Source organism: Chenopodium quinoa, unplaced genomic scaffold (genome assembly GCF_001683475.1).
Source record: "Chenopodium quinoa cultivar QQ74 unplaced genomic scaffold, ASM168347v1, whole genome shotgun sequence".
Lineage (NCBI taxonomy): Eukaryota > Viridiplantae > Streptophyta > Magnoliopsida > Caryophyllales > Amaranthaceae > Chenopodium > Chenopodium quinoa.
Genome location: NW_018742381.1, coordinates 147,552 through 159,885, shown reverse-complemented (window position 1 = coordinate 159,885; position 12,334 = coordinate 147,552). Strand labels below are relative to the sequence as shown.

General features: G+C 32.5%; 1 protein-coding gene across 1 annotated transcript; it reads left to right on the top strand.

Annotated features, from left to right (window-relative positions):
* Positions 1-228: 228 nt before the first annotated feature.
* On the top strand, positions 229-8,442 carry LOC110697777 (cleavage stimulation factor subunit 50-like). The gene is made up of 14 exons (XM_021875160.1): positions 229-797; positions 1,225-1,308; positions 1,408-1,535; positions 1,618-1,690; positions 1,762-1,845; positions 1,937-2,023; positions 2,482-2,552; positions 2,769-2,820; positions 2,927-2,984; positions 3,664-3,764; positions 3,880-4,031; positions 4,224-4,332; positions 7,952-8,008; positions 8,094-8,442. Exons 1-14 carry the CDS (start codon positions 690-692, stop codon positions 8,247-8,249), a joined length of 1,320 nt encoding a protein of 439 aa, XP_021730852.1. The 5' UTR covers positions 229-689; the 3' UTR covers positions 8,250-8,442.
* Positions 8,443-12,334: the final 3,892 nt, after the last annotated feature.

Genomic DNA, 12,334 nt, shown 5'->3' with positions numbered 1-12,334 from the left:
TTAATAATATTTGTTGTCATTCTTCTCTTTTGTCTAAGGGTGTTTTTCTCAAAAAATTACAAAATAGGGGTAAAAAGGTAAACAAACATTTTGAAGGTTATAAACGTTCGTGCACTATTCATAAGTGTAATCTTACACTTTTTATAAGATAGGGAAGTTGAAATATTTGTTCACTTAATGTTAGATATGTGAGGACATAAACATATTTTTATTAATATAGGATATAAATGGAGGTTGGCTCATTTCCACTTGCCTTAAAAAAACAGCAAAGCTCATCAAAAAGTCGAGTTAGTTAGGGTTTTTTTTGTTTTTGTTTGAAACGAAGGTCGAGTTAGTTTGGGAGTTCCCGAATTGGATCTATTTAGCTCCGAGCAAGGCCACTCACTAGTCACTACCCTCTCTTAAAAAACGGCGGCAGTACGCCAACGTTCTTCTTTCTGTTCTTCCCAAATTCCACTTTCACTCTATTTTTGTTTTATTCGAAAATCAGTTGTACTCAATAATCAATTACCTGCTGCCCAAAAAAAAAAAAAAAAAAAAAAAAAATCAATTACCTACAAAAACTTAAATTTCCCACTTACAAGATTACTACTATCGTATTGTACAAAGGTTTTAATTCAATAAAATAAAAAAAGGTGGGATTTTTTTTCCGGTTAATTTAGGGTGAGATTACATTTATTCGTTACTATATGATGGGAATTGACGGAAATTTTGAGGAAATTCTACAAGAGGGCAAGCTTTATCGCGATGTTAATGCTTTGATTGTTGCTCATCTTCGTGACAATAATCTCAATCAGGTATTTCTTCTAATTATTCAAACCCCTTAATTTGTAATTAATTATCATATGATTTATGCAAACATTCAATGAAAAGGGGTTGATTTTGAGTAAATTAGGGTATTTTCATGTTGATCTTTATGTATTTTATCATTATATTACATGGGTATTTTCTAATTTTTGGATTTGTGGAGCTATTGTTATCATTGTAGGTTTTTTTTTTTTTTTTTTTTTTTTTTTAAATAAAATAAAAATTATGTTGTTTTTATACTAAAATTGTGAAGTTTATTTCTGGAGTTAAATCTTAGTCATTTTGTATGGAGTAGTACCTTAGAGTGTATCTCATTGTATGGAGTAGTACCTTAGAGTAATATTTTGTTTATTTTGAGTTATGCAATGTTTTGTTGAGTAATTTATTCATATTGATCATGTTGTTTTTCCAACAAAGGCTGCCAGTGCAGTTGCTTCTGCTACAATGACCCCTTTGAATGTCGAAGCACCTCCGAATCGACTTCTTGATTTAGTTTCTAAGGTTTGTACCTGCAAAAATTATTTGTGCATTATGTCTATTGAAATTATTTCATGACATTTAAGATCATTTTCATCTAGTTTTAGACTAAGATTTGAACAGGGTCTTGCAGTAGAGAAAGGCGAGCCTATAAAAGGGGTTTCTGCATCCACATTGTTTGATTCTGGTTCTGCCATACCCGCAGCTTATGGGTCGATCCCGGTTCCTCGAACTGCTGCAATTGATTTCAGGCAAGCTGCTTTATTGTACATCATTAAATCAGAAACTTAGGCTGTCTGAAAATAAAGGCTAATGTGTTTGTCTGGACATCAGTGCCTCACCGGACGTTAAAGGCGCATCTAAGACTTTCCCGGACCATGAGACAAGGCATGTGTCAGAGCATAAGGTAATGCAACTTTTTGTCCTTTTGTTGAATTGTGTGAGGGTTCTAATTATGATTACCTGGCTTTATTTCAGAATATTGCAAGATGTGCGAGATTTAGCCCTGATGGGAGATATGTAGCTACAGGAAGTGCAGACACATCCATTAAGCTCTTCGAGGTGTTTGCTCAGTGCAAGATAGATCTGTACCTTATCATGTGTTCATGATTTCTCAAATTTTCTGAGATTGTATTGAACTTTTTATTTGCAGGTTGCAAAAATAAAGCAAATGATGCTACCAGAGGCCAGAGATGGCTCCGTTCGACCAGTCATTCGGACATTCTATGATCATATACAAGTAAATCCTTTTGACTTTTAGTAATTGTTTGGAGGATAGTTGTCTTCAAAGTTTTAAACATTGCTATTCAGGAAAAAAAAAAAAAAAAAAAAAAAGGTGATGGCACGCTTCTGGTAGTGGCAAGTGGTAGATTGTTATTAACTTTGTCTACTCTGCATTTTACACGGCTAAAATTATTGAATTCTTGAGTAATAATTAAGGCCTGATTTGACCTTGACAATTGAATCGATATGAGAAAAGATTAACACTAATTTGCTGTAGGATTTATACATTAATTAGTTTAGGCCTTTTACATAACTTCACTTTGTACACTCCGTATGTGATTTCATCGTTGGCTCTTTAGTTTAGGCTCTACTAGAACTTAGCTTAAGGTTAACTTTTAGGTGTCTTTTTTTTGCTGGGGAATAACACATGCTTTATGATGTATTTTTCTTACTCTTTCCTATTTTCAATCGCAGCCAATAAATGATTTAGATTTCCATCCACAGAATACTATATTGATTTCTGGCGCCAAAGACCATACAATAAAGTAAGAGACTGATATATTTGGTAGCCTTTTCAACTTTATTTCTTCCTTCTCAATTAAAGAACCTTTATTTTCTTCCTTCTGCTCATGTGAAGTGGCTTGAAGAAAATTGTTTATATTTATGACTTAATGAAATTTGTTAATGTTCTGTTAGTTAGAATGGTTTTATGCCATTTTTTTTCCATAATTGAAATGCTTCTTTCATTTATATTTTTTCAGGTTTTTTGATTTTTCTAAAACAACAGCAAAAAGAGCTTTCAGAGTCATTCAGGTCTGGGTCATACTGCTGTCTTATTTTAAACTTTTTTTATTGCAAAAGGATGAATCTTAATCTTTTATATTGGACATTGTGAATTTTGAAACTTGAAATTTTGCAGGATACTCACAATGTGCGATCAGTATCATTTCATCCTTCAGGGGATTATCTTTTGGCTGGTAATCTTCCTTTTATTGTCTTTCAAAAGTGTCCAAGTGTGTGTCGAAGATTCTGTGGTTTTGCACGATTGTAACTGAATTTTGTAATAATTTATCTAAAAAATTTATCTAAAAAACTATCAATATTCAGTTTGATCTCATCAAAATCCTGTAAATTATCCTATTCAACCTATGTGCCTTTTTTTTGAGTAATATTCAACCTATGTGCCCTTGTGATGAGCAAGTATTACTTTAACTACTGGCATGATAAGATGCAAGTGATAAGTTGACGGTAATAAAGGTCTCTGCTTGTTTCTATTATCACTTTTCTTGATGACATGGTTTTGTCATGCCAAATGTCAGATATTTTAGAGATTCAATCATCCAGTGAATGAGACTAGATTGGTTAAGATTTCTAAGGTCACACCATTTTATCATATGTTAGGCTGGACTCCTTGCTGTTGCAGCTGAATGAGTGCTATTTGCTTCAATGTATGACGTGGCATCTTTCTGCTAGACTATTGATACCTAAGAAAAGAAGGAAAAAAGGTTCATGGTGTTTCTGCCTTATCAGCATGCTTCAGGCCAAGAATTACTTTATGAATGGCCATTAATTATCTGCGTGGGAAGGTTAATGTTTGTGTCTCTAAATTTCATGAACATTCCTCAGAGGCTCAGAAATGCTGAATCGGCTGTGCAGGTACTGATCATGCAATTCCACATTTGTATGATATCAACACATTCAAGTGTTACTTGTCAGCTGTTTCTGAAGATGTTGCTGGCACTGCAGCCATAAATCAAGTATGCTTGTCTCTCTTATTGGGATAGCTATTTTAGTATGATGGTATATGAATAATATGATATCTGGGGATCCTGTGAATGTTGCTAAATTTTCCAACTCTATTTGATGATGTAGGTAAGGTATTCTTCCACTGGAGGCATGTATGTCACAGCATCTAAAGACGGGGCTGTTCGATTATGGGACGGTGTCAGTGCCAAGTGTGTGCGGCCCTTAATCGGTGCACATGGAACTGAAGCCACTAGTGCATCTTTCACCAAGGATCACAGGTACGTATTCTGTAGAATTATGAACTTAATATGTTGAGTCTGAGATGTTAAATTTGTTTTCATCCTAGTAATTTTGGCTTGTTAGCTGTAAAATTTCTTGCCAACCTTATCTTTCAGCAGTGGATATTGATGTGACTAGTATACTATGATATTACTAGATGTAGTTCTGAATAAGCCTTCCATTATTTGCAGGTTTATTCTGTCATGTGGCAAGGATTCCACTGTTAAACTCTGGGAGGTTGGCACTGGAAGATTGGTGAAGCAGTATGTGGGAGCTACACACACGCAATTGCGGTGCCAGGTAGGTCCATGTCTTGGCATATATGGAAGTCACCTACATTTTTCTGGCATTATACTGTCTGTCTGCTGTATACCTACTTAAACTAACAGAAAAATTGAAAATGACATTAATATTCAGGAAAAAAGGTAAAGTTCAAACAAAACCTAGACATTCAAAAGTTGAACAACTAGGATTAATATATGCTAATACACACCATCTGGAAATAATGGTTTCATTGTTTCATCATCTCAAATATTAAGGACTCGCATGCTCAACTTTATTTGCTTAAAATTGACATTTTTTATTTTTTTTGTAATAGATTTTGATGTTTATATATCACTAATGGATGAAATTCACATAAAAATTAACTGCTTGAAGCCTATTTACTTAAAAAATCCTTTATGACAGTGACCATTATTTTTGGAGGGAGCAACACATTTAAGGTTTATGTGAAGTAGAGTACGTTTCCCAATTTCCTTCTGAAGGCAAATTTAGGGTGGGGAGGTTGTTTGGTGTGACTTTGCAAGTATTTTTTCAATCATTATGGTTCATCTTTTACAATTAGGTTGAGTTTGGCCTGTAGGAAATTGTTATGAACTTATGATCAATTATTGTATCTACAGAAATTATATTTCAGCGTAAATCAGTTTTCAACTTTCATTTCCCTTTGTTTGGTTACTTGCTAGAATATAAGGAAGCATGATGAATGGGAGGGGATGAAATGTAGGAGAGAATGAGGAAGGCAAGGGATGAGGTGGAGAAGGTATACCATCCTTAAAAAAGTAAAGTTGGATAACTATATTCAACCTTTTGTAGCTATGGGAGGAAGCATGGAAGGGAGTGGAAAGAATTAGGTCTTGAGATGTGTTTTAGGAGCTATAAAAACTGATGCTTCTACATTCATTTGCATAGGCTTTTGTAGTGCTTGTAGATTTAGTGGCCATGTAAACATGCACTATAGAGTAGACTAGAATTATTCAATGCATGCATGAACATTCACTGATTTATTTTACCAAATTCTTTATTTCTTTGAACTATATTCTAATTGGATGCAAGTCATGCAACTAATGCATGAATATCCAGATATATGAATGCAAAAGGCCTCATCTGTAAACCCCTCTTTGAGACTATTGGTCGTCATTCCTACCTTACATCTGAGGTTCAAACCTTCCCCTTGAAAGTTCCATTGTAATAGTTTCTGTAAGTTGGTTATAAGTCGGACAATAAGCCAACCTCGTTTTGTTCTCATCATCTTATGCTCAACATCCCTATTGCATGAAATTTCACCTTCATATAGTTGACAAAAATGGTTTTTTGCTTGCTTGTATTGTGTCGAACAATAAACCAATCCTGAGTATTGTTCAATTTTATTTCAGTGGCTGCCCTGGCTGGAGCTTTATTTAGCCCTAATCAGCTAGTATCTTCCTTAACCAAACAGCTTGTTTCACTGTTGATGTAGCATCTTATTCTGCGTAGAGTGAAATTATATCCTGTACTATTCACAATAAAGACATCCCACTATCATGGAACAGCTTTGTTAAGCTTCTTCACTCTCCCAGATTCTTTTTCTCTCGGGATCATATTAAGTGGTTGTTTCGTGACAGTTCAACTTTATAGATATAGTATTCCATAATCACATTCATGGGAATTTGCTAAAGTTGTTTGGTTAGCAAGGAGGGAAGTAACTTCCCACAGGAATTTCCACTTACATGGAGGGACTAGGTTAGTAAATTCCTAAGTTTTATGTGAACTGAAAATTTCTGGGAAGTCCCACTTCCCCCATTTCACATTCAACCAAACGACTCACCTAACCTGCAATTCCTAGGAAGTCTCATGACTTGATGTAAACCAAACAAGCACTTAGTGCAATGATCATGTTAAACTTAGTGCCTATCTTTATCTCCACACAAATGGTTCCTTTTCCTTGTGACTCAAACATACCATTTTCCACGCAGAATGGAATCTTTGATAATGTATCCTGAATTTCTGATTAGTTAAAATTATGAGCCATGAGTCACATGAATTGTTGAACCACTGCCTATTAACCACCTCTTTTTGACACCAGAATTCGCATCTTGATCTGCATAAATATGAAAACTTGGACATACATACAATCCGACGAGTTTCTTGCTGGCTGCTAATGTCTTGCTGATTTTTCAGTTGTGCAACCTACTCCTAAAGTTCTTCTTGTTATGGCCAAAACTCTTACATAAATAATGCATTTGGGCCACAGACAGATCCAAGGGGGTTTACCCAGGCTGTAGCCCACCTCCATTGATCTAATTTAGTATATTTATTTGATGCTTTATTAAGTAACACTAACACAATGTAGCTTAAATAACACATATTTTATTTGGGCCTCCCTTGGGACTAGCAATCTTGCTCTTAGTGACTTTATGTCACTGGTGGCACATGGAGGGAAATTTCCACCAATTGAAATATTTTCCCCTTTGATTTATAGTCTTTTCCTTTATTCACTTTCACTGCCTTCATGAATTGACTTTGTTCCTCGTTTAAAAGGTACCCTCTGTTGAACCTTCATTCTCCTTGCTGAACCACTTCCTATGCATCCACACACCTCCACGGAGCTAAAATAAGACTTTTGGTATAAGGGTTGCCAAAATCCTCCTGACCTTTCTTTCATCAGAAACAGTCTTACCGTATATTTTCATCTGGTTTACTAGCTTCTTAACTGCATAAGAGCCGTCCCTCATATTCTCACCATCTTTCAATTGAATATATAGTTATTAACTTTGTTTTGTCTTACCTTCTAGGTTTTATTGAAACATCTCCTGTAGAATGCTAAGCCTCTTATGCTGTAAAAGCTATAATTCTGGTGAAGTTTTGTCCAAACTAGCATCAAAGATGTGAAAAGGGAAGAAAGTACTGCTGTACCTTTCATCTCATCTGCCTATTTGCCTAACTTTCTGTAGTTGGCGATTGGCGTTGGCTTATTTTATGCTCTCCTTTTTTTTTTTTTTTTTTGCTTAAAGCCTGTCTCAATAATCTCCCATAAATCAGTACATTTCAGGAAAAGCTACAATTTGACAGTTCAGATGATCAGGAATTGTAATTTTCTATTTTTCTCCATCAAATCACCAAGTTGCTAGATGCCTAAAAGAGTAGTAATTGATGTTGAAACCATACTCATCTAGAATTTATGCTTCTGAGTGATTCTTTTATATCTTAAATATTTTGGTTTATTTTTGTCCCTTAAGATCCTCGTGGGCTGCACAAAAAAATATGGAAGGTAGCAAAGAAATAGTCTTGATTTGTATTTTAGAAGCTGTAGTCTGATATACATTTATTCATTTGCTTGGGCTGTTATAGTACTAGTGTTACCTTTTTGTAGCCATGTAATTCATGCACCAGAGATAAGACTTGATCATTGCATACATGAACATTCACTTAATTTACGTAGTTAATCAAACTTCATTCAATTATTCCTATCAAAAGCAACTAATGTATGAATATCCAGAAATCAGAATCATGAACACAAAAGGTCTCGTCATTAACACGGCCTATGAAATTTCTTTCCAACCCTTATCAAACCAAGTTTCTTTCCAACTTAGTGAATTTCCATTTTGGCTTCTTCCAGTAGACATGATTTGTTAATGTAACCATTATTTTATTATTGCAGGCTGTTTTCAGTTTCACCGAGGAGTTCATATTGTCCATAGATGAACCCAGGAATGAGGTTTGTTTGGCTTCTCAAATCCCATTAATTGTTTCATATCTTCACACCTCTTTTTCTAGCATCTAACCAGCCTGCTGCATTACAGATTGTTGTCTGGGATGCATTAACTGCGGCAGAGGTAACAAGACTCCGGTCAAATCATATTGGACCACCCCGGTGGATAGAACACTCACCTGTAGAGGCAGCATTTGTTTCTTGTGGAACTGATCGATCTATTAGATTCTGGAAGGAGGTTCTCTAACTTACAGGAGCGATACATAGCTTGCTGACTTTCGAAGGCAGTAGACATTTACTTGATCGTGGATGATTACTATTGCTATTATCCACACTTTTTGTTTCGTTTAGTGTTGTATCATCCCATATACTGTATCTGTATGAAGAATAACATTGTATTGCCTATATGTTGTACTATATTGCATAAATTCTACGACAAACATGGAATTTTCTTTTGTTTGGTACATGCAAATTACTCCATTTGAAAGTAAGCCTTAAAGCATTAATACTGTACCAGAGACTAATTTGCAAAGTTTCATGTTCTGATATTACGCTGTAAAAGAGAGGAGTTATAGACCTAAGCCTATTATTGGCCTAATCAAATACGTAAAAGACCATCTACTGTACGGAAATATCACTTTGATTGAACATAACTTGACAAACCGTAAGTGACGCTTTGAATAATCTAAACGTGTAATATGCCGCACCTTGGAATAATCTAAACTTGTAATAAATCTTATGTAGACTTAAATCATTGTAACTATACAAAGAACGATGATACCATTTTATCAAACACAAATTTAATGTTCAACAAGTTTGATGCATTAGCATAACATGTGTCACATCAACAAAGAAGATAGATGCAAGATATCAGCTTGTATAACAGATTGCCTCAATCCCAACTGGAAAGAACTACACTCAAAACTAGATTACTAATTACTAAACATGTCATTATCACTCAAATACGTAACAAATTGAAATGTTTTAATCTATACTCATGTTGTACGCCTGTCACCTCTAATCGCAAATCAGTTACAAACAATTTTATTTAAAAAAATTGCAATTAACAAAGTCATAATTAGTCCGTACAAATTAGTGTGGATGTGGAAGAGGGAAACAGCAAATTACAAAAACAGTGGGTAATAAAACGTATCCCGAGGAGAATCTTGACAACGTTATGGACATGGGCATGGGGATTTAAGCCCAATAAAGCAGCCGCAAAGTGGCATTCTTTCTTTGGCCCAAAAAGTTTGCGCATGTAAGCATGCTACTTCTCATCAAAAGCTATGAAAAAGCAACCAACACACACTACATATGACATGCAATATAGAGCATTTTTGGGAGAATGCAATTAATGCTCGACCCATTTGCTGGAATATGATGATCTTAAAATCACCATAGATCAATAAATATGCTCTATGATTTTGTGTTTTATACTACCTCCGTTTTTTTTTTTTTTTTTTTAAGTTTGACACGTATTTCTTTTTAAGAAGTTTATTTCCAGTTGACACGTTTTCTTTTTTTTTAGTAAGGCCTTGTTTAGTTCACCTGATTTAAGCTGATCTGATCTGATTTGAACTTATATTTTCTGATCTGAACTTATTTTTTCTGATATGATCTGATTTGAACTTATTTTTTCTGATTTGAACTTATTTTAATTATTTCAATATTCTACTTTTAATGTTAATCAATATTAATGTTTAATTATTATTGTTATGATTATTATTACTATTACTATTACTATTATTATTGTTATGATTATTATTACTATTATTATTATTATTATTATTATTATTATTATTATTATTATTATTATTATAGACCTACAAATTTTTTAAAGAAACCTATAAGTATTAAAATTACTAGATAATATAATGTAATAGAATTGGAATATTTGATAATTTTATTATTTACAAAATCCCACTTCATAAATGAATTTTTTTTATAAGAAAGTATTAAAATGGGGATCCTTAAAAAACTAAATTACAGATTAAATTTATCATAGCTTTTATTCTATATAGAAAAAAGAGATTTGACTTGTTTTCAAATACCTTAATTCTTAAATAATAATATGGATTTATGATGTATCGGATTTGATTTTATCGTTTGTTTGAACTAGCAACATTTTCTATGTTATTTTGTACTAATTTTAATTAAAGTAATGCGTAGCTATAATTATTATTGAAAACCTTATACGTATACTCCCTTCGATTTTAAATACCTTCTCCATTTCTACATGTGGGGAGTTTTAGGAAAAATTGGTAAACGTAATAATATATGGAGCTTGTGGGGTAAATGGAAGAATAAAAAATTGTATAAAGCAAAAGTATTTGACAGAATAGGAGGAAAGAAAATATGAAATTTAAAAAATTTTATTTATGGGAAATGTTAGGCTTGTTACCAAAAATATGAAATTAAAAAAAAATGAAAATATACATAATATGTTGTACGAAGATATTAATTTTTTTGTATAGGAAACGTTAGGCTCGTTTTTTTTTTTTTTTTTTTTTTTTTTTTGTAAGAAGATATTCAAATATTTTTGTTAAAACCACTTGATCAAGTATTATTGTTTTGATCTAAAGAGGGTGTTTATAGGAAAAAGCAAAGTATTTTGTTTTCCACCTCAAGGCATACTTGAACTTTTTAATTATTTTCACTCTTCACTTCGAACAACGAGCGAGAGATGTTTTGGACAATTAAAATCTCGATGGAAAATATTGACAATGATGCCAAATATGGACACTAAACATCAATTGGCAATTATGGTTGCTACATTCACACTTCACAATTTTATTCGATTACATGAGTTGGATATACCCATTGATAGTGGTATAGAAATCGAACCAAGAGCAGATTATGATTTGTTTAACGAGAATCGTAAAGCTGTAATGAATGAAGTACAACTTAATATAGCAAAGGAAATTTGGAACTTCTTGTAATGAAAATTATATTTGTAAACGTTTATGATTGAAGCTTATAATGAAATTTTAATTATTATCGTTTATTGTTTGTGCTATTTATTAATAATAATAATAATAATAATAATAATAATAATTTTTATAATAATAATATTAATAATCATAATAATAATAATAATAATAATAATAATAATAATAATAATAATAATAATTTGTATTTAATCTGAACTTTTCGGATCTGATCTGAACTTATTTTTTCTGGTCTGATCTGATCTGAACTTATTTTTTCTGATCTTATCTGATCTGAACTTATTTTTTCTGATCTTATCTGATCTGAACTTATTTTTTCTGAAATAAGTAAAAATAAGGTGAACTAAATAAGGCCTAAATTTTATAATAATAATAATAATAATAATAATAATAATAATTTTTATAATAATAATATTAATAATCATAATAATAATAATAATAATAATAATAATAATAATTTGTATTTAATCTGAACTTTTCGGATCTGATCTGAACTTATTTTTTCTGGTCTGATCTGATCTGAACTTATTTTTTCTGATCTTATCTGATCTGAACTTATTTTTTCTGATCTTATCTGATCTGAACTTATTTTTTCTGAAATAAGTAAAAATAAGGTGAACTAAATAAGGCCTAAATTTTATATTATAACACGACAATTATACCCTCCTTTCTCTTGCCCTGTTGCCCGCAATAGACCCTTCTCCTTCGTACCCATCTCTCTCCTCTGTCCCAATTGAGAATAAACAGTCCCCCTCCCTCTCTCCTCCATACTCACTCTTTCTCCTCTATACTTCTTTCATCAATTCATTACTCCCTATGTTTTTTCTCTCTTCAGAATTATCAAACAGCAACTATGTAAGAAATTTACTCCTTATAAAACATCATCGCCCTCAGTTATTAGCAAATTTATGGACAAAATAGCTCACTTTCTTCTACAATCCCATCTCGATCTCCACGGCTCCACCTTTGCCACTCATTTTATGAAGCCACCAGTCTTGAGTTTAAAGAAGCCAAAAATCATTCATAAAAAAAGTTCCAATTTTTATACAGTTACTAACAATTGAAATATTATGGAAATATTTGAGGGAAAAAAAAAAAAATCAAAGCACTTGCTTGAATAAAAGTGGTAGCCATTGTTGAGTTTTGAGCTTTTTTATAATCTTTTTTTTCTCTCTCCTCTGTAAATGGGGTTTCATTAACAATTAAAATCAATGTTTTATTGATGTTATAACTGTAAAGTTTATATATTAATTTAATTGATTGTGATTTTTTTTTTTAATTATTTTGAATTGTTAATCAATACGAATTCTAGGAATTTAGTGCAGTGAGTGTTCTTGTTAAAGAAGACGAGAGAAAAAGAAACTTCAATTATCAATGAAGATGA

Excerpts from the sequence above, each read along its gene's own strand:
- LOC110697777 (XM_021875160.1), top strand. The coding sequence starts at position 690 with ATGATGGGAATTGACGGAAATTTTGAGGAAATTCTACAAGAGGGCAAG. Across the intron at positions 798-1,224 it reads GTGACAATAATCTCAATCAG|GCTGCCAGTGCAGTTGCTTC; the intron begins GTATTTCTTCTA and ends TTTCCAACAAAG. Across the intron at positions 2,553-2,768 it reads GCCAAAGACCATACAATAAA|GTTTTTTGATTTTTCTAAAA; the intron begins GTAAGAGACTGA and ends ATATTTTTTCAG.